The sequence below is a fragment of the Hipposideros armiger genome, unplaced genomic scaffold, assembly GCF_001890085.2.
Source record: "Hipposideros armiger isolate ML-2016 unplaced genomic scaffold, ASM189008v1 scaffold_171, whole genome shotgun sequence".
NCBI lineage: Eukaryota > Metazoa > Chordata > Mammalia > Chiroptera > Hipposideridae > Hipposideros > Hipposideros armiger.
Window position 1 is genome coordinate 2,259,235 of NW_017731521.1, and position 22,759 is coordinate 2,281,993.

General features: G+C 40.8%; 1 protein-coding gene across 2 annotated transcripts in view; it reads left to right on the plus strand.

Moving 5' to 3' along the window:
* Positions 1-22,759, plus strand: part of RAPGEF5 (Rap guanine nucleotide exchange factor 5) — a 216,990-nt gene that overhangs the window by 188,638 nt on the left and 5,593 nt on the right. For both annotated transcript variants that reach the window (XM_019652001.1, XM_019652002.1), the window contains exons 19-25: positions 224-346; positions 2,124-2,302; positions 7,617-7,707; positions 11,116-11,166; positions 11,972-12,059; positions 16,886-16,950; positions 21,130-21,184. In XM_019652001.1, the coding sequence (XP_019507546.1) occupies positions 224-346; positions 2,124-2,302; positions 7,617-7,707; positions 11,116-11,166; positions 11,972-12,059; positions 16,886-16,950; positions 21,130-21,184 (652 nt within the window). The remainder of the gene's footprint in view (positions 1-223; positions 347-2,123; positions 2,303-7,616; positions 7,708-11,115; positions 11,167-11,971; positions 12,060-16,885; positions 16,951-21,129; positions 21,185-22,759) is intronic.

The window sequence follows — 22,759 nt, forward strand, 5'->3', positions numbered from 1 at the left end:
CAGTGTTTTATAATCAGATTTGTGCGTGCATGTATGGGGAAGTGGGAGGGGTAGGCTAACTCATTGATCACATTCTACTGTTTCCAAGGCTGTGTCCTAAATTGGCTGTAACTCACTGAAGGTGAACAGACCAGGGACAATATTAAGTGCCCTCAGACAAGATTGCTTTTTCTAATCGGGGCTTCAGGAATTACTGAGGACCCTTTTGCTTCTGTCGATTTAGAACCCATTTGCAGAAAATGAGGAATCACAGCAAAGGTCGATGAGGATTTTGGGAATGAATACTTGGGATCTTGCTCTGGAATTAATGAATTTTGACTGGAGTCTCTTCAATTCAATTCACGAGGTAAGGAAGGAGTGAAAAGATCAAATAAACGCTAGTGGTATTCTAACTTAGAATATTTCTTTTTGAAGAATATGTGTGACTAAGTTTTTTAAAAGATGGTGCTATAGTTATGCTGTGATACCATGGTCTAGGTAGATATTTGGGGACTCTAAACATATTGAAAGACTGACCCAGTCCTAGGAAAATCAGAATACATGATCATGCTTTACTTGCTCCTAGTACATGTGTTTATATAAGGTAACACAAGCAGGCCACGTTTTTCTATGTATATGTGCGTGTGTATATGTATTATGTATATATATATATAGGTATATGAAGTTATAATGGGGTTGAAGAGCCACTTTGCACTTGACACCTTTCATATTGATATTTTAAGTTTTCCCATGAAGTTTACAATAGTTATAACCAGAATCATTCATATTTATGTGTATATATTGTGTATATACACACACACATGCGCGTACACAACACACCCATTCTTTCACTGAAGAACAGCCTAGAAATAGTGCTGCAAGACTTCAAGCACTTTCTTGATAGTTTTGAGATATATTTCAAATGTTTATGTCCATCAACTTTTCCCTTGAGGACAGCTTATAACACTTCTGAAACAATAGATTATGGGCAAAATGCTACTGACAATGAATAAATTAAGCCAATGGAGAGGCTCACATGAATCAGAAGATGAAAAATGTGACAGCTCTGTGCAACCGTATGTTGCATTTGCTTAGTCATGTAGTGAAATTTTTCACTGTGGAATGACCTTTCCTTGTGAAGAAGGAACTCATGCCCAATGTAGAAATTCCTGAGCTTCACTTGCATTTTGGAATATCTTTTAAATTGACTCATATTTTCTCATTAAATTTCCAATATGATCATCTAAATTTGAGCAAGTAGTGAACTCATTCTAGCTAAATGACTTACGGCTTTGGAAATGTTAATGGAATGGGATGTATCCCTGCTTACGCAGTGCGAGAGTGTTGAATTACTTCTGTAAAATACACACACATACACACGCACACACACACACACATACACACACACACACACACACTCCATTTAGAAACAAAAATCTCTTGCTTTACATACGACCAATTTATATATAGTGAATAGTTACTAGTCTTATTTGCTTTTGTATATTTTGGACCTTGACCTAATGTCACTCTTTCTGTTTATGATTTGATACTGTCTTTATCAGCGGTTCCCAAAGAGTGGGTATCCAGACCCACATCATCAGCGCCACCTGCAAACTTGTTAGAAATGTGCATTTTTGTCCTTACCACAGACCAACTGAATCAGACAGTTGGGTGGGGGTTAGGGAGGAGACAGAAGTCCTAGCCTCCAGGTGATCCTGATTCACACTAAAATGTGAGAATCCTTGTCTAGGAAATCTACCTGTGAGGCTGTAATGTGTGTCTTAAAAAATACTTAGTAATAGCTTTTCATTTACACTGGAATTTGCCAATATAACAAGTTTAGGACATTTGGATTTGATTCAGCCTGTGATTTAAACTTTAGACCGTCTTAGAATTTCATGGAAAGGTGTCATCCCTACATTCCAAAAAAGTACATTTATATAAGGAGCCTAAGTGACCATTATTTAATGAGGCATCTCTAAAACTAAAGATAATTTGTTTTGAATTTAATGTTTATTTGTTATATTCTTGTAACATATTATGAGAGTGGTTACCTGACACAGCTCTTAAAAATGGACTGGATTTTGTGTCAACTTGACTTTGTGCTAAAAAATGAATGCTGGCATGAATACATTTTCTTTCAGCAAGAGCTGATCTACTTCACGTTCAGCAGACAAGGAAGTGGGGAGCATACCGCGAACCTCAGCCTTCTGCTCCAGAGATGCAACGAAGTCCAGCTCTGGGTGGCCACGGAGATTCTGCTCTGCAGCCAGCTGGGCAAGCGAGTGCAGTTGGTGAAGAAATTCATCAAAATTGCCGCTCAGTGAGTTTCTAATGGTGAAAAGTCCAGTTCCTCTGTTCTTCTTGCGAGAGCACATTTTTTTTGCCCCTTGTGATGATAAAAGAAGGGTTGGGATGTAAAAGGGTAATACTGAGTTAAGTGACCAAATGATTGAAAAGGTCTGTTCGTGAATATTTATGTCTTTGCATTTGAAGCAGTTATATTTTAAAGTAAACGTCAAAAGACCAGACTGAAGCAGCCTGCTCTGTGGTGAAGCGCTAATAAGCAGGCGGTGCACACATGCCCCACCTGCAGCTAAATTACAATGTGGCTGTGTGAGCTACATACGGTAGGTAGGCGAGGAAAACAGGGGCGGTGATGGGAGGAGGTAAGAATCATTGACACTCAGGTGTGTTCTAGGATTCTGCTCTTGGCTCCTTGATGCCCACAGTGTGAACTTGGCAAACTCCTTTGCAGGCAGGCCCTGCCCTGGCTGGGCCAGCTTGCCTCTGAGCCTCACCCACTGAGGACACCCTATGCTGCAGCCACTCTGAACGGTTGTCTCTTTCCCATGAACACTATCCTTAAGTCTGGACATGTGATGTTGTGTCTGCCAAGAACGGCCCCTTCCATCCAGCAGATTGCTGTCATTCTTTAAGACCTAGGTCAAACATTGCTTCCTCCTTGAAGCCATCTCTGATTTTTCAAATGCAAGGTCAGCTACTCCCTAATTCCCCCCCCCCAGACCCCCAACACACACACACACACGCACACACATTCTTTTTTCCTTTTTTTTAAACTTCATTATTATATTTATTAAACTTATTTGTTTATATAGGATTCCTTCACTGGGCTGTGTTAGGCTCCAGAGAACAGGAACCAATACTAATTCATCATTGTATCTGGGTGCCTGATACTCCACATAATAAATACTGTTGGTTGAATGGCATTTTAGTAACTTGCTGGGAGCATCTCTTAAAATACCAGGTTAGCATCTGAGACTGCTCTTCCCAACAGAAGCTGGCAACAGGAATCAAAATCTTTCCCTGTTCCTCTACCTCCTAGTCTTCCCATTTTATTTCTCCTTTGTCTTCCAAAATGTGTATCAAACAGTTTTTGAGTACATGACAGTGTAATGTATTCAGTCAGGAAATATGTGTTGATCACTCATATGTACAGCTCCATGCAAGGTTCTGTGAGGAAATCAGACTGAGCCTACTCAGACCCAGTCCTTGTCTTCTAGGAGTTTGCAATCGGCCACCTAGAACGCAAATGGCTAATGTGCAAAATAGAGGTGGGGGGGGCGGTGCCCTATTAGGTCAAATTCTATTGGGAGCTTTCGAGGAGGGGAACTCATATGCCAACGATGAAAGAAAGATTCAAAAAACATTTGTGGAAGAAGTACCTCTGAGGCTATATTTGAATTCTGGATAGAATTTGACAAGTAGGAATTCAAAAAAGCATATGCTCCATGGGGGTCAAACTCTAACTAGAGAAGAGAAGCAGAAAAGCTCATTGGAGGCAGAGGAAGCCGGAACTGAGATCAGAGTTGTTCCTCGGGAAAGACAGAGCTGTGGTCTGAGAAAGTAACCTCAGCCAGTTTGGCCTGAGTGGAGGGTGTTTGTAAGGAAGTGGTGGGAGGTTGATCTGCAAAGGAAGATGGGACCAAATTGTACAGGATGTTGAATTTCAGATGAAGAGTTTGGGCTGCATTGAGAAGGCAATAGGGATTCACTGAAAGTTTTTGTGCAGGAAACTGGTGATGAGAGTTGTCCCTCAGGAAGTTTGATCTGAAAGGAGCACATAGACTAAACTGTAGTCAGGAGACCCCAGAAGCAGGATATCTTGTGTACTTCGATAATGGAAGTACCTGACTTGTTGTTTGGTGTGACTGGAATAGGAGGAGAAGTACATAACAGATAAGCCTAAATCTTGGACTTCTTGTATGGTAAATGCTCCTTTTATTGATTTGGCTAGTACATTCCATAATAGACTGTGAAATACCTAGATGTAAGGCTCTTTTGGATCAAAAACATTCTTATAAATGCCAGTTACTTGGAGCAGTGGGACATTAATGTCCCAAGGAGTAAAATGACACCACACAGCTCTGTTCCCAGTATAAGATTATATCTATTCCTCAGGGAAATGGAATCTATTCACATCTTCCCCATCTGAGCCCATGACCTTCAATTATTTATGGTGCTGGTCTCTATCCCTCTCCCTAGCCCATAAACTAGAATGCCAACAGAAATATAAAGTTAAATTCCTCATAATCACACTAGTAGGAATAACCAAGGGAAAACAGTAATTTCCATGATCATGAAGTGTTCCCCCCCTCCCCCGCAGCCTAAGGCATCCTATTTGCATATTCATGTTTCCCTTCCTTAGCACTATCCCCATCCCCCACCTTGGTGGTTGAGTGGATTTTACTTTCTCACACAGACAAAGGCGTGTTTGCTAAACTGGAATGTTTAGTGTCACACAGTCTGTTCTTATCATAGAATAAATGAACCTTGGTAACAGGATTCCAGACTGGAATGGCATCCAGTATTTGTCTTCTAGAGAAATCGTGTCTATGTTAATTCCGTTTTCCTTTTTACAGATTCTGATGTTAGTTATGTGTGCTTTTTTATTTTAACGAGGACTGAAAAAGAGATCTGGACCAGGAAAATTGTGGGTGGCTAAGAGATTTAAAAAAAAAAAAGAGGATTACATCTAAATTCCATACATTGGGTTGTCGGAAAAGTCATGACACATTTTTGCAACGAAAAACATACAAAAAATATGTCACGACTTTTCCGACAACCCAATAGATAAATGATGCTGAATAAAAAGAAGAAACCTTTTTATAATGAATAATAATAATAAAACCATTTCCCTAAAAAGTCTTGGTTTCAACTCCTCAAATGCTATGTGAAAGGCTTGCTGTATCCTAAGCATTTGGGTTATGGGCAGAATATAAAAATGAAATAGACATATACTCTAGCCTCAAGGAACCTAATTCTAGTAGGGAATGACAACACCGGCGGGCCTCCATCATTAGTAAGGTGGGAGGACCTTACCTGGAAGCAAGGGAGAGCTCCAACTGAGGTGCTTCTGGCGTAGAGATGGGGCAGTTCTCACTGATCAGAGGCCTCAGTAGAGGAGCCTGGTGCTTCACATCATCATGCCAAGAGATGGAGCTGACTCAGGCCTGTCTGGCGGGTGTGAACTTTCCAGGGATTTGATGAGACAGCAAGGGTAGAAGTGAGTGGCAGAAGGGGAGGAGGGCACAGTGTTGATGGCTCTGGGCACCAGTGATTCTCAGAAACAGGGGACTTTCTAAATCAGAGACCAGGAAGGTATCAAGCAAGGTATTTTCTTGGTATATTTCATGAAGAAACAAACAATGTGCCTGTTGTCAGACCGTTGGCAGAAACCAGATGAGGGGGCCAGTGAGACTGAGTTTCGGGTCCTCTTGCCTACCAGAAAACTACAGGCACTAAAGCTGGGCAGGAAGACTACATGAGGGACAGACCATGCCATGGAGAAAGCAGGGAGGGGCCTGCAGGACTGCGTTCACCCAGATATTTTGGACACTAGGTGCAGAGGCAGCAGTGCCTTTCCAGGTCCCACTATGAATGGGAATAGAGCTTCCAAAATGCTCCCAGGTGTGACCCTCAGCTGTCCTTGGGCAGTAGTCATGGTAGCTTTGGACTAATCATGGAATGACTGGAAGTCTACTGTAATAAAAAAAAAATCGTAAATACAGTAAAAAGTTATACACAAAGATATTCATTGCAGCATTTCGTATTGAATTGAATTGATTGAAAATAATTTAAATATCAACAATACAGGAATGAGTAAACAAATTATGAAGTATGTTTTTGATAGTGTTACATAGCCATCGATGATAGTGAAGAATCCAGAGTATATAGCTTAATACAGTATATAACTGAAAAAGCAACATACAAAGTTATATATACACTGTTCCCAGATTCCACTTGAGACATTTATTGATGGAGACGTCTCAGATGGAATCTGAGGACAGTGACTATATAACAGGGAAGAGGTGGCATCTGAGGGAAGCTAAATTAACATACACTAGGTGTTTTATCTGCGCCCAGTTTACTGCCAAGCACTTTAATATTTTTTCATATTATCAAGTTAGGGTCATTTCTTAATTTTAAAGACTTAACCTCAGAGAAATTGTTTTCTAATGTGCTCCCAGATCAAGCAATGTCTAGAATTCACAGGGTATTCTGGCTGACCTGGAAGCTATACCAGCCTCCTCAGCTGGCTTTGAAATTTGGTGGAATTTTGACCAAGGGCATGACTGACAGAACAGACAACCTTACAGAGAGAATGGTGCTCAACATAATCTTATTTTGCATTTTATTTTATTTTTCCTTTAAGTGAGAAATGTGGTATTCCCATAATATATGCCATATTTTAAATATATAGGTATATGTAATATAATAGCAATTTTGTTGATAGCAAAGAAAATAATGTGTAAATGTAATGAGAGAAGGGGTTTATACCTGTGAGGTGAGAGGGGCTTGTCTGTGAAAAAATATAGACAGCATACTGATGAAAGAGACAGGACTAGAGAGCTGGTATAATGTGAGTATAATATATTTAAAGAAACATGAATTTAAGAGTTTTCAGTTGAAATTGTAAATGCATTTTTTTAAAGATTTTATTGGGGAATTGGGGAAGGGGGACAGCCAAGTTGTTGTCCTTCAATCTTAGTTGTAGAGGGCGCAGCTAGCTCAGCTCCAAGTCCAGTCACCATCCGGCTGCCCGTTGGCAGCTCCCAGCTGCTCAGCTCAAGGTGCCGTGTTCAATCTTAGTTGCGGTGGGCATAGCCCACCATCCCATGAGGAAGTTGAGCCAGAAACCTTGTTGTTAGGAGCACGTGCTCTCACCAGCTGAGCCATCCTGCCACCTATTGGCAGCTGAGCAGCAGCTCAGGTCGGGTGCAGCTCACTGGCCCATGTGGGAATTGAACCGGTGACCCCGTTGCTCAGAGCTCATGCACTTAACCAACTGAGCCATTTGGCCAGCCCTGTAAATGCATTTTTAAAAAGAGGAATGTTTTGAAGTGTCCAGAGGGTATCAAAAGCACAGGTCTCCTAAAGGTAAGGATGAGCTGCTGAAGCACTGGAGTCATTTCATGTGTGTTAAAAACTGTTGAGGGAGCACCACTTCTCTCCTACAGGGACCGTAAAGGGCGTGGGGGCAATGGAGCAGAGTTCACCCATGCCCTTGAGGTTGAACTCTGTAGCCGAGGGCAGTATTTTCAGTGGCATCTTTTGTGGTCATCTGGAGAGAGGATGTTTACTCAAAGTGCCTTTTGCTTTCTTTTATTCCACAGCTGCAAAGCCCAGAGAAACCTGAATTCTTTCTTTGCTATCGTGATGGGTCTCAACACTGCTTCTGTCAGCCGGCTGTCACAGACCTGGGAGGTGAGTCTTGGGGGTCCACGCTGAGAGGGGAGTGGGAGGGACAAATGAAACTGAACGGGAAACATTCTAGCAAAAAGTCTTTATTTAAAATGCTTCTATGTGTGGTGTTAAATGGGCACTAGATTTGCTGGGGTGATAAGTTGGAGGGATTTGGGGGCAGAGTGGAAAAGGTGATGGGATTAAGAAGTACAAATTGGTAGTTAAAAAATAGTCTCAGGGATGTAAAGTACAGCACAGGGAATATAGTCAATAATATGGTAATAACTATGTGTAGTGCCAGGTGGGGGTACTAGACTAGCCAGGGGGATCACCTCTTAAATTATACAGATGTCTAACCACTATGCTGTACACTTGAAATTAATATCAAATAATATTGAATGTCAAATAAGTATATAAAAATAGAATGTATATATGGATTTAAATGGTTTTAAATAAGATACGTACTACTAGAAAAAAGTTAAAAGGTAACGTGTCAAGTTAATAGGAACTGTTTTGATCAGTGGTCTTCAAAATGGTCTGTAATATATGTAAAAGTGGTAAGAATTGTAAAATGCTCCTGAGCTAGAATTCATCTTCCTCTACTCTGCTCTGGTGATAGCGTGGTTACAGTTCCATGGTGATCCTTTCAAAAGCTCACCTGTGTGATGATATTGGGTTGTTGGAAAAGTCATGACGCATTTTTCTATGTTTTATGTTACAAAAATGCATCATGACTTTTCCAACAACCCAATATGTGTCCAGAAACCGATTGGCTGAGATGCTAATGAACTCAGCTTCCAGGCCTCTCTCACTTGCAGGGCCCCTGGCAGTATGTGCACCTGAATGATGCATATCTTCGTAAAATTTTCAAAAGTCAAGTAATTTTGTATTCCTTATCTTAAAGATGGTCCACAAAGTAAGTTTCATGCCTCTGAAATCTTGTCTCTGCCTCTGTCGGTGTTGTATGATGCAGGCTGTTTAGGTTCTAAGATGGAGAGACACACTCAAGTTAGCACAAGTTTTCAAACAGGGACTTGAAGGGTCTTTGTAGGAAAAACTGACACTGGGGTGTCCCTAAATTTAGCCAGACACAGGTGTAGGGCTCGCTACCCTCCCCGCTGCCCCATCACTTTTTTCCCTTGGGCTTTTGTTTCCTCCTCTCTCTCTTCCCTACTGACTGGCTTCTTCTCCCCATGTACCATTTCCCTCCCTCGTCTCCTCTCTTTAACCATCAAGTCTTCTCCCTTTTGGCTGTAGCCCGCACGTGGCTCACGACCTCTCCTTAGCCTCTCCCCAGTCTTCTCAGATTCAGCTCCTATCACCAACTGCTTCATTCTCCTTATGGTTCCCAATTCAAACTCCTACAAGAGAGAAGCTGATAAGCCAGCATTTTTCTTTCTTATATCACATCTCGACATAGGTCTTTGGACAATTTATGGATTCACTTTCTGTGAGTTGGGGGTCATACTCTGATGGAATGCACTGTGGTAACCAGCGGGTCAGGTCAGTGCTGTTTAAAGGGGTTCAAAAGGAAAGAAATGAAAGGCCTGCCTGCTCTGGTTAAGCAAACAAGACCATGCACACACATGGTAAGATTAAAAGAGATGGGCAACAAATGCCCCAGCTGATCAGAAGAGGTGGAGAACAAATGGCTAGCAAGGGCCAGGGGAGTGTGGAGTTTGAATTAAGCCTAGAAAGAAGCTTTGATTTGCAAAAATTGGGAGGACAGATAACGCAGTTAAATTCAAACAGCATAAAAGTCATGACCATATTGATTGCCTACTATGTGCAAAGCACTGCATCATCACCAGGTAGAAAATGGGTCAGCCAGATTAGGACAGAGTATGCTCTGATGAAGGAGGCCTTGAGCCAAGTCCAGTTGGACCACAGAGGAGCAAAGTGGAGGGACTCATTCTGCCTCAGGGGACCTGAGAGCAGCTGAGGGTGCTGGGGTGGGCATCCCAACAGAGGTGACCACAGGATCTCTAGGCCTGGTGAAAGTGGTCACAGTATTTTAAATAGACAATAAAGGAAAAGAAGTAGATTTGAGGAACTAGAACAGAGGTCAGCAAATTTAGGGGTTGAAAGGCCAGGTAGTAAATATTTCTTTGGCTGTTCAGGCCATGTGGTCTCTGTTGCAATGACTCAACTCTGCACTGTAGTGTTAAGAGCAGCCACAGCTAGTGTGTAAATGAATGGGCAAGGCTGTGTTTCAATAAAACTTTATTTACAAAAGCATGTGGTGCGCCAGATTCGGCCCATGGCTGACCCCTGGAGTAGATCAGTTTGACTTTAAATATGCTGAGTTTGAGGTGCCACTGGGTTATTCGTGTGGAATGTTCAACCGACTAAGACATGCAGCTCAGAAGAATGGTTGGAATCAGTTACACATGTCTCCATTTTATCTTTTGTCGTTTGATTTGTCCTCCATTCATTAATAAATTGTGTGTCTGTGTGTATGACATTAGTTTCCAGACAGATTAAACTCCGTTTGCTGTGATTAACTGAGTCCAGATTCAAAATTATCAAATTGAAAAGCCTATTTATAAATAATTTTAAAGTCCAATTATTGTCAGGTTTGCCTCAATATTTTGATTAGTTTTTAGAAACAATGTCCCACAAATATCTTCCGGAACGTTGTCATGTGTTAATAGCTGGAATTTGTTAAACACCAACCGTGGACTATACACTTTTTATGAGTTTTCCCCATATTAGTCAGTGAGGTTGGAACTCGCACAAAATCACAGAGCTAGAGAGGGGGACTCAGAATTCAAAGTCAGACTGTCTGCTTACACGTCAGTATGAAAGGCGTCCAGTTATTCACTTAGCCATGTTAAAGGCAGGCTGGGAAATTCCAGGCTCTTCTTCCTTAGGCCTGAATTTTTATTTGGGAAGATGGCATGTGTTTCTATCTTCTGTCATTTTACGTGCCGCCTCTGGGTGTGGTTGGTCGTAGTAACTCAGAGATTAAAGCTTCATCATTGAGAGTTTTCACGGTCTTTAACTATTTAGCCCTGTGCTGTAAAATATAATTATATCATTTAAAAAAAAATGTCAGCCAACATTATTATTTCCCATCTTCTGTTTAAGAAGATGAGAGCATTCATGAAAGGTGGGACGTGGAATCAAAGCCCAAGTGTTTATTAAAAAATCACCCGGGTGTGGAATGTCTAAGCAGCCAGATTCCTGCGTCGCGTGGCTGTTATTTACTTTCAGCTGGTTTTTGCCACATTCCCAAGGAATGTCACGTTAAGAGATGATGAAAATTACATCACGAGAAGCAATCAGGACAGGACCAGATGATAACATGTATTTATGTTTGGAAATGTGACATATGTAAAGTAAGCACAACTTAAGGAAAACCCCTCTTTTTGCCTCTCAAGATAACTGACGTCTTTGACCGTTTTCTTTTTTGTTTTTGTTTTGTAGAAAATTCCTGGGAAGTTTAAGAAACTTTTTTCTGAACTTGAAAGTTTAACAGTAAGTAGTTGAGCCAGATGGTCCTTATTCTTCTAATTAATTGCTACTGTCTAATTTTCTTCTAGATTCCAATAGTCGTTATCTGTACTCCATCATGTCACATAGCTTAGACGAGTTCACTTGTATCTGAAAAATTTAGCTTCTTATTGGAATGAAGCAAGTTTACAGTTAATGCTTTTTCCTCTCCATGGAAAAAGGTAGTGAGAATGATCCTTTTGGTATGACTTTCAGAAAGCAGATTTTTTAGCATAGTCGATTTCAAAGCCTTTGAAATTAATTGGTATACATTTAGTGTGCAGTCAGTGTTTTATGCATTCTTCTTTTCTCCTTTTTCTACTTTTTACCATTTCTTAGGTTTCGATACAAAACATATAGTTTCTTTTCAGAATGCAATAAGACAGTATTCTTTTGTTTTCTCTGCATTATCTGTGCATTATGAGGGCATTTTTTTCTTTGCACTGTACCTAACAAAAGACATTGGGGTTACCTCATGATAGAAATTATGCGGAGGAAACTATTCTTAAAGAACCTATTTGAGGAAAATAATAGCATGGGCAAAAGGTCTCTCCCTTTTTTAGTCGTTTCCCATTATTGTAAAGCAATAACTTGACTTTCACTCATTGCCTAGATTTCCTGCCCTAATTTAGTGAGTTTATTCTCCTAGGAAACCTTTATCTACTTTGTTCTTAGGAAGAACCTCTCGATATCTAAATCACGTTCAAAATTGTATAGCCAAAGTGGATTTAGAATTGTTCCTGTAGCACACTGATTTCTCTTTCTCTTCGTAATCTGCTTGGTTTGGCAGGACCCTTCCCTGAATCACAAAGCCTACAGAGATGCATTCAAAAAGATGAAGCCACCCAAAATCCCCTTCCTGCCCTTATTGCTCAAAGGTAACGAGTTTTTTTTATCTTTTATGCTATGTAATGCCATCTTCTAGAAATTTCTCATGGTAACGATAAAGGACCAAAAAAAAAAAAAAAAAGACTCTCAGTTTATTTTTTTTTGCTTTTGACATTCAGACCTTACTGTGTTTGCTTGTGATTGTTTTTCAAATGCTCAGGTATTTCCGAGATACCTCAAATACTTCATTGTACTTGAGTAGACATCAGAGCATTTTCTCCTGACTCAGAATTGGGCACTAGAAACTTTTGTGTGTGTGTGTGTGTGTTTTTATTTTACCCTGCTGTTTTATTTTCTTTGAGTTTATAAGCCACTTAATTCAACCAGGGACAGGCTGGCACAAAGAACCCAAGTGGTGATCAATCATGAGCTATGTTTGCAACCTAAATTTCAGAGATACAGCCCACAGCCTGTGGCTGTGTGAGAAATACCTTTGGTCAATACAAGCCATATAGTGGATGAAAGTTACTGGTCAAGAATGTACTCTCTTCTTTCCAGGAGTGGAATCCATTTAGGAAAGTATATGACAGCCCAAGTTAGCCCACGGACTTCTCTTCTCTAGAGCAGCAAATAATTCATCATGAAACATGCTCGTTAAATTTACTAATGAGATCTCAGCTCTCTCTCTCTCAAAACAAGGGAATTCATGAAGGGGAAGCTCATCGTTATCTGGCCTACATTCCTGACATTGAGTATATATATCTTACCTGTGTGCTTTCCAGAGAAAGGGAACTTGGTCTTTTTTCTTGGCCATATTTTGATTCTTTCCAAGGGATTTTATAGGAATCCTCTTTAGTATCGCCTCTGCCTTTCGGAGGCTTGTAACTTCTGCTGGGTCAGGTTCCAATGCCGGGGCCCATAAAATGTGACTCTGGAAACGAGTTCAGAACTAGGTTGCCGGCTGGCCTGGTCATCTTCTTCCCCGACCTTACTCCATCGCCAGCCCCACTGGCAATAAAGCTGATATCTCCTCTACAGCTTCTCTGAAGAACAACTAGCGCTTGGGGAATTACTGAGCTACTATGCATTCCTGCAGCTACTCATTTAGTCTTCACCTAGTATAAATATAAAGCAAGAATCTCTGTGAAACAATAATATAGTAGGACAATTGAGAGGCTCACAGATGCTTCATCCAGGCTGAAAAAATTCTGCTAAGTGTAAATGGATGAAATGAGGAGAGATTGTAATACCAAGATGACAATTTAAAAGTTCATTTGATTCTTCGTGTGTATTTCCTCTAAGATAAGTTTATTCAGGCTTATGATTTTTATTTGCAAAATAAAACACCTTCAACTGGAGAGTGGGGGTGGCAGGTGGGAAGTAACATTTAGAATCATTTAGACACAAATAGGAAAAATAGGAAATGAGAAAAGGAATTGGTTTTAGGAATGAAAGTTTTTGAAACAATCAATATTTTTAAGGTAATGAGAAATTAGCTGACAATGTCCCTTTAAGTTAATTAGAGATGAGCAAGCTTTCTGCTATATATTAGTGGTTTTTCAAAAAAATATATATATTTAATGCAGTGAAGTGTCTTACACACATCTTATCTTGGATGCAATTTTCTGCTCTACTGAGTTTATCTAGATTTCTTTGTTGGCAGCAAAACACATTTCCCTTTTTTCTACTGAAAACACGTTCACTCATTTGCTCCAGTAAACAGTTTTTTCTTTTCTTCATTAGAAGCTTTCTTGAATTTAAATAAGCACTTATTTTTTCCTTTATCTTAATTTTTTATCATTATAAAAATAAACATAATTAGCACTCAGTTGTATTTAAAGTTTTTGTCTGAAATCATTTCCAAAGGAAAATAGGATGAAAACTTGAAATATGTATGTATTATGCCTGACATAAGACATTTTGGAAAAACTAAGCATTAATTCTTAGGCTTTTTTTAAATGCAAAATTATTTTAAAAGTTGCAATAACTGCTTTAGAGGAACCACCTTTTTAATGAAAACTCTTCCCCCCACTTTTGTGCTTTCTACTTTGAGTTGCTTTTTGGTAGCGCAAAAGGACCTAATTGAACTCGTTGGGTATTGAGAAGGGTTCGGCCTCCCATGTTCTATTTTTTGAGGTAGTCAGTGCCCACCCAGTAAGGCTGCATGTTATCAAGTAAGCACATAACCTGAGGATCCTTTCAGCCATCCGCTTCCCTATTTTCCAGCTAAATTTCTTGCCTTTTGATTTACTTTCCCTTCTACTGTGATGTGGAATCCGTTCGGAAACACTAAATAAATGTTGGGGAAAGGATCCCGCTGAGCACCCTGTGTCGTCCACATCTAATGGTTTTGGAGATGGCAGAGTGAACAGAGTGAACAGTCACCTCAAACAGGTGTTTGAAGATGAACTGAGGTCCTCGTGGTGGGTTGTCTACGTATCTTAAAGTGGAGATTGTTCTTGCAGTTTTGGTGAGGTATTTAAATAAGAGGAGTGTTGGGGTTCTTGTGTGTTTCTTCTTCCTCTTTTACACACCGTCGCCTCAAATGGAGTCATTTCATCAGGCACTTCTAGTCTATGAAGTGTTTGTAGTATGTTCAGGTGTGTCCAGATGAAAGGGGTCTGACAGGTGCTCATTTCCTGCACCCTCAACTACTTCACAGCCCACAACGTAAGTTCTAAGAGCCCAGTTTTTTACCGCAACCACCTATTGGTTTACCTCTGTCACACCTTCCTCATCACACACCTGCCGTTCAACTGCGTCAAAACCTTCAACTGCTTGAACCCCCTTCTCCTGGGCGGCAGCCCCTTCCAGCTCTGGCCCCTCCCTACCTGGCCAGACACCCCCTCTCTGCCTTCTCTTCATGCCAGCATCAGCACGACAGCCCAGCCCTCCAAAGACCAGCCGTTCTCCTCTGCTGACCTGGACAAGACTCTGAGAGTTGAGGTTGAGGAGGGGAGATTTAGGGCTGGATGGGATAGAAGGAGTGACAAAGGAAACACTTGAAAAGCTGCAGAGACACCCTCTGTGCCATGAATTCAGCAAGCTGACTATAGCAGGTTTTAAGAAATGTCCAAGTCCTTTCAACTGGGGAGATACCAGCGAGACAGCGGTGAGAGGAAACAGGCGCCCTGGGTTTCAATCTTGCCTGTGTCATTTAGAGCTGCAGTCAAGGATCAGCCGTGCGTGTTCTTTGGACCAGCGTTTCTTCCCATTGGTTTCCTGCTAGGGCTTTATCTTACAGTCTTCTGTGAGGGTTCAGTGAGTTAATGCCATGTCTGATGCTGTTAATGAATACATACTCTGTCATTATTGTCATCCTCTTTGGGAACACAGGAAAGGGGATACAAACCTTGTAACACTGGGGGAATGGACCCGGAGAAGGCGTTTGTAATTCAAATTCTCAGGGGGTTTTGGAGAGATTAGGTTTTTCGGTGGTCATTAATGTAGAAAAAGCGCACACAGTGCTTTATTTGCTACGCAGAAAGGTAAAAATTAACTGTGTTGACTACTCTTCTAAATATTCTGTCACGAAATGAAAACTTGCCATTCTTTTCTGCAAGCAAAATCATGAGAGGCAATAAAATAACCAGATCGTTTGTCAGATGACTGTGTGATTGTGAAATAGTTTTGCTCTAGGACATCAGTTTAAAAAAAAAAAGAGAGAGAGAGAGAGAGAAAAAAGCATAGGGAAACGTTGCAGTCCTTTCTGGAAGCTGTGTAAGGGATGCCTTGAGGAGACTGTTGTTATCAGCGTATCCTGTGACTATGTAACTTGTGCCGCCCCCTGGCGGGCAAAGTTAGGGGGCTGAGGTATGGGAGGCGGGTTTCTGGAAGACCTAGCTCATAATTGCCCCCTGGGAACCAGCAGAATCAGTCTTGATTAAATGCAAATGCTTCCCCTTTCTATTAAGCTGTTATTTTCTCTCTTGTACGTTAGGTTACGTTAATAAGTTTTTGAAAATTATCTTGGTTTGGTTTGCCCTCCATGTGTGTGATATGACATGATTATTTTCATGCTCTTCAAATGGTAGTATCTTTCTTACTTTGATTCTTGTTTGTGAGGATTCCCTAGGGCCCAGTCATTGACCCTCTCTGATCTGAGTTTTTATGTCAGCTATTCTCACAGCTTCTGTCTTTATTGTAACTAATTCCCAAATCCCTATCTCTCGAGGGGACACTCCTATGTTTATTGCAACCAAAAAGGTTTGTGTTTGAATATCTTCTGTCACTGAGGCTCAAGCCAAATGTAACTTTATTTTCTTCTGAACTTCATCCTACTTTCCTCAGCTTATTTTCATCAGTGGTGCTTTCTTCCAGTTCTTCAGTAGAGCCTGAAATCTAGATATTTCAAACCTGTTTCCTCACTCACTTCTGATACACATTCAGACGCTGGCTTTGTTAAGCAAAAATCTAAATTTGAACATCTAAATCTAAATGTAAACATTTTAAATAAAGCAGGTTCCCTGCACTTTCCCAGGGATTGTCAAAAAAACAAACACATCAATATTAAAATCTAATCGTTTCCAGGTATTCAGTTCTTTTCTGTTCAACGTTCTGGCCTAAAAACATAACGGACCAGTTAAGTTATAGAATAGTGTTAGCTTGTATTAAGTAGGTTGAAGTCAAACAGTTCATTGTAAGTACAAAGTATATACTTGCTTTAACGTTATAATGTTTTCTCCCACGCATACATAAATTATGCCCTTTCGCATTGAATAGTACACAGATTCTATTTCAAGTTGCCTTGTCAAATGCATGGAATAATCCATAATGTCTAAGAAAAATTAATAAGCTGTACTGCATCTAGACCTCCATCCCTGACTCATGATCCATTCCTAAAAAGCACGTGTATCTTTTTGTTTTTAATTTTCAGATGTAACATTTATTCATGAAGGAAATAAAACATTTTTGGATAACCTTGTCAATTTTGAAAAGCTGGTAGGTAATTTTTATCATTTCTCCTTTTCCCACTGTAAGGGAAACGTACGCTTTTCTTTCTTGCTCCAGGAAACAAAATGATTAAGCCCTTTTCTCCACTGAATGCATGGTGATTTCCAGGAGCTTATTTGCTGCATGTTGTGTATTGTCGATAAAATGTATTGCAATTAAAAATAAGTGTGCTAGCAAGGCTTTGAGAACCAAATATAAAAATCTGCTGTTTAGTTTTGGAAATGGAACTTCATTAGATTCACATCAGCAATTGAGTGTATGCTATTGAACCAGAAATAAAGCTGTAAGGAGGAATTCATGCTCTCGAGGTTAAGCTTTGCTGCTTTAAAGGCATCTCTCTGTGTCCCGGCATGCACCGCTTCCCGGGCACAGGAGAAAGCTCTCTTTCTGGGGAGATGTGTCCATCTCCCAATACTCCCAGCTTGACTATGATGGTGGAATTTGCAGGATCTGCGTGTGAGGGGAAGGACCACCCTTTTATCAGCCTGTGGACAAATGGTGCCATTGTGGAGAGAGCAGCTTTGACAGTGTCCTCCCTGCACACAAGAAAGAGGTCCCTAGTCAGTCCTTCCTTACAAGTTACTGAAATGCCTCTTCCTGAATTATTACCAGGACGTTCCCAGGGGCTTTGTCTTGCAGTGGGCTCCTCCTAGCCCTTCTGACCAGCCTTCTTCTCCTAGGGCAGAGAAGGAGTTGCCTCTAAGAACTGACCAAGTATAAAGCAGGAGTGCTCCAAAGAGACCCGGCTGACAATGAGAAGAATGGATTTCTGACAGCTGAACTTTAGTCATAGATTAGATTGTCCTTTGTGATTAAAAATGATACCAGTGACCCCTGTCCATAGATCCTGACCTTTGAGTGACCTTTTCAGCAACGATAACGGATTTGTGTGAACTCTTTCAGGAACTGACCCCTGGTTCCCTGTGAGACTGGGTCAGGCATTTGAGAGAAGGTTGAATGAGGCGAGGGCCACAGACCATGACCAAAAAACAGTTTAAACTGATGAGTCCGAATGAGGTTTGGCGCCTGACCTTTGCCTCATGAGTGCCCTGCTCTAATCATTAGGTTAACTTGCCACACATAGGATGAGGCAGCATGGGACCACTGTACAACTTGAAAACCCAAGCACTTAGAATCTGAAAGACAGACCTCTTGGAATATCTTGCCATAGGCCCATTTTAATCACTCAAGGACAATCGCTTTGTGGCTAGTTATTTTTAAAGTGAATATGCCTATAAATTTTCAAGTCTCTCTCTCTGCCCTAAGTGCTTTGGAATCAGAGCTCAGGTATTTCAGATACTACAGTCAAACCAACACAGCCGGAAATGGATATTTAACGTGTTGGGGTTTTGGTACTTACTCTTTAGAGATTTGCTCTGTGTCGCTGTATAATGTTCTGAAGATCCAAGGGCGCTTATTTGCAACCAAATAAGCTTTAGAGAGCGTGTGTGAAGACGTGGGATGAAGTGTGTCCCACCAAGCAGAATCCCCTGTAAAAGGCCTAGCAACTTTTCCACCAACTGACTGGAGGGAACACAGGAGAACAATTGTACTCTTCATAAGCTGACCCTTGAGCATTGTTAAGGGAAGACTGATGGTTGGCCTTCTCTCCAAAGCGAACCAGCTGTTTGGTTAAGTTCATCATGTCATTTCCCCTCCGATAGTGCTACCAGAATGAGAGAACAATTCGATGAAGGCACAAATGGGAAAGAGCGATGGAAAGATCCCTACACCCTTTTCTCTCTCATTCTGACCAGCATCTCCGGGCTTCCCCTGCTGTCTCCAACAATCCAGTGAAAGTCTTTTTATGCCAGCTTAGGTAATCTGGGGTCTTGCTTGCATATGTGCCAACACGTCAAACTGACCTTTGGAACTGAAACAAAGAAAGTCTAACTTTTGAGTACTTTTGTTGGGGTTGATAATTATCTGTACCCTTCATTCTTTAAGAAAGTTTAAGGAAATAGCATGGCTAGAATATAGGTTATACATAGACACAGCGTGCCCCTAGCACACACACACGCACCCATCAGGCACTTGCTAGCACATCATTTCTAAAGAGAGCAGATTTTGTATTATCAGCATGTTCCTGGTCCTCAAAGCAGATGGCACTTAAGATACAGCACACCTCATGCTAATCCCCCTCCTTGCACAGAGAAAACAGGGTGAAGTTGGAATTATCTAGAAGGACAAAAATCTCTTTTACATTGTACATAGCCCTATATTACACTTCAATGCGGAGAATGAAACTGAATTTCCTAGTAAAATCAGTATTTTCAGAGAATGGTCCTTAGCAAAGGATAGGATTTCACTTAAGCTAAAACAGGATCATTTTTCTTGATAATGAACCAATAGAACGTAACTGAATTAAGCTTGCGAGGAGCCAGTTTCTCATGATGGCTTTATTAGCGTAAGCCAGCTAGCAGATAATTCAGTGTATTATCTTTATCTGGCTGATACAGGCCAACACATTAAGTCAGACGACATGAAGACCCGGAAGTCTTCATTGGGTCTAATAAGATTTCTATCATACCCTACGCTGCCTCAGCAACTCTCCATGTTTCAGCCTCAAACTATAAAATAATGAAGAAACAAATGCTTCCCCTTTTCTTTACCCCTCAATGGTAAGAGCATCATCTTTTACCATATCTTCCTCTCTCCCCTTCAGAGAACCTAAAGATGAGGATCAGGACTCAGGTTTCAATGCCGTCCTCAGCACTTAGCCTTGCGTCAGCTCCAGCCTGGCATGAGCTACGCAAATGGCACATGATAGAAATCAACGTGACGCCATAGCTCAAAACAATGAGGGAGCTGTCCTGGGAATAGTGGTAAATTTGGGGAAGGAAATTTAACAATACATTCACAGACATGAGTCAGGTCTCATTTCCTTTACAAATGCAACTTGAGCTACTGTTGTAATCACTGTCCGATTTAATTTCCCACTATTGAGTAGAAATACAGCTGTGAGAACAATTTAATAAGTAGGTCATATTCAAATACAGCTTCTGTAGTTCTGCTAGTTTTAAGTAAAAAAAACTACTTTAGTATTAACTTTTCTTTTAGCAATAATTTATTGAGAGCTTGCTGTGTATGGACAGGCCTGTGTTTGGTGTATAAACGCAGGACATGAAGGATGTTGACTCACTTGGGGAAATTTGAAGCACCAGATAATGAACAGTGTTGATTCTTGAATAAGAATAGGATGATGTTTGGATTTTGATACGAAACCAATCAGGGAGTCACTGCAGGTTTTCCAGAGGACTAGAACACGATGACAGCAGTGTTTGGAGGTTATCCTCGCAGCTGTGTAGGAGGAACCGAAGTGGAGAATGGTCTTGACCTAAATGCCATCTTTCCTTCAACATGGAAAATTGAAAAATGATAGCGCTTAGAAGACAGTTAGCAGGTACATAAATATGAGGTGATGGGATCAGGTCAAAAGCGCTGCAAGTTTTAAGAAGACCTTTGCCTGGAGATCAGTGAGAACTTTAAAGAAAGAAATTAAAGTACAATAGTGAAGCCTGTAGGAGGGAATGTAAATTATAAACAGAAAACAATCTATGTGAAGATATTGAAGTTTTAAAAAATATTTGTTGTTCACGAATAGCTCACTTCCTGTCCCCATTTGAGGTACTTGAGTCTTTGAGTCCACAAAAACTCTTACCTCCATTCAGCAAGTGTGTGCGCATCAACGTGTATGACACACGCCAAGCCCCCTGGTGGTACCTGGTCTAGAGAGGGAGACAAGTTGTACAGGGGTTACAGCCCGTATATACTGTACAGAGATCAGTGAGCACACTAAGAATGCAGCCTCCCAAGTTCAGAAGAGAGGTCTCACAAAGGCTTTATGGAGAGAAGGTGAAAACTCCCCTGAAGTGAAAAGCCTAAGCAAATCCAGACAGATAGACTGGAGGTCGTAAGCCTGTGTTTCTTTACGGTACCTTTTCCCGCGGCTCAGTTAGAATCTGTGCACCGGGTTTGGGAGTCACTGTTTCTGCAGACAAGGACTAAATATTCTTTTGTAACCCAAGCTCACTGTTATCAGTTAAAGTTAAGTCCAGCTCCAAATTACACCCAAGGGTGTAAATATCCTTCAATCGGAGCAGGCACACTACTTCAGTAACACCCTAAATGACTCTTCCACTGATAGTTTCCTACTCTGCCTTCCAGCATATGATCGCAGACACTGTCCGAACCCTGAGACACTGCAGGACCAACCAGTTCGGTGAGTCATCGATGTGGTGTGGAATGTGAACTTACCATATGGTAGTACAGACTGTGAGCATGTCACAAGTATATGGTGGTAATACATTTAAATAGGTCGGAAAGTATAATATGCATTTTAGAGGCATAGACTATATTCTCTGTTTCATCACTGTGTGTTTGGGATGCAGAGGAAGTCAAGATATGGCAGATTTTTATCTTCATTGCAGTAAGTTTACACTGTACAGAGTGACTTTGGACGATCAGAAGTTCCCACCCCCGCGCCCCAACTCAGAAAGCCTTGTTTGCTTGCCCATTGGTGCAGAATTATCAGGGGTTTATCAGGGGTGACCTGGTCCCTAACCCCCTTGCTTAGAGCCTTCCTGGAATAGGAATATGGTTTGTAAAAGTGCCTAACACAGCCTTGCAGAATCTTTCCTCCTCTCCAACAAAAACTTCCTGCCTGGAGCTGCCTTTCACTGAAAAAGCATTTTTCTGAGCACTTTTGCAGACTCCCCACTGAGACAAATGCATGTAAGAATGTTTGTTCCTTTTTAAAATCTCAGGCATAATTTACATTATGTTTAAATCATGTTGAAACATTGCAGGAAGGAAGGAAATCAACTTTATTGACTTCAAGGAGCTTTCACATGGGCAGTGGGATCCTGACACCAGTATTGGTGATTGCTGAACAGAGATTATTAATCCTGTGTGTACAGAGCAGAGGAGACGCAGAAACGTTAACTCATTTAGCCATTGTGCAGATAGAGTCTGCCTGATTTCCTGGGCCATACCCTTTCCTTTGCCTTCTGCAAATCCTGTAGACGTGAAGGGCATTTTTTTAAAAATAGAAAGTTGAGTTCAATAATTATAATTCAATCAAAGGTGACCACTGAATAAAACTTAATTTGTTAAATAATGCATTCTCATTGTAAAACATTTTTTTCAACAATACAGAATATATGTAAAGTAGACAACTCAAAGTCCCACTTCCTAAGGATAGGTGCATATTCTTAAGAATCTTTTTACTCTCTGAGCTGGTCTTGGGTGGGTGGCAGTATTGTCCCCCAACAAAGCAACTGAACTTCTGTATGAATTACAAAGTTTTTCTTCAAAAGGGTGAATTATAAATACAGGACCTAATTTTCTAAATATTCACATCAATTAACACCATTTCATCTGTGCTTATATAATTCTCCATTAAGTACCCAAGTACAATGCTGTTATAATAGAACCAGTGATAACATTGTCATAGAGATTCATTCAAATGTACAAGCATAATGTTACTGATAAGTTCCCCCATCCTTCTTTGCTTCCCCAAGCATTTATGCTTACTTAGCTAATTCTAAGATCTCTGTCTCACTTTACCAAGGGACTCTGGTTTATATATGCATATGCTGCATGTGTGGACAGGAAGGTTATACTGGCTTGGCTGGCCTTGACCCTGTCTGGGACCTCCCATCACCAGAGAGTAAAACTGCATAGCATAAAGCAAAGGAGAAATCTAATAACTATCGGGCCCATTTGTATTCTGTATTTCTATACCTTTAAAAATCAGGTTTGGGACTAATTATCTAAATTCATTTTGACAGTTTAT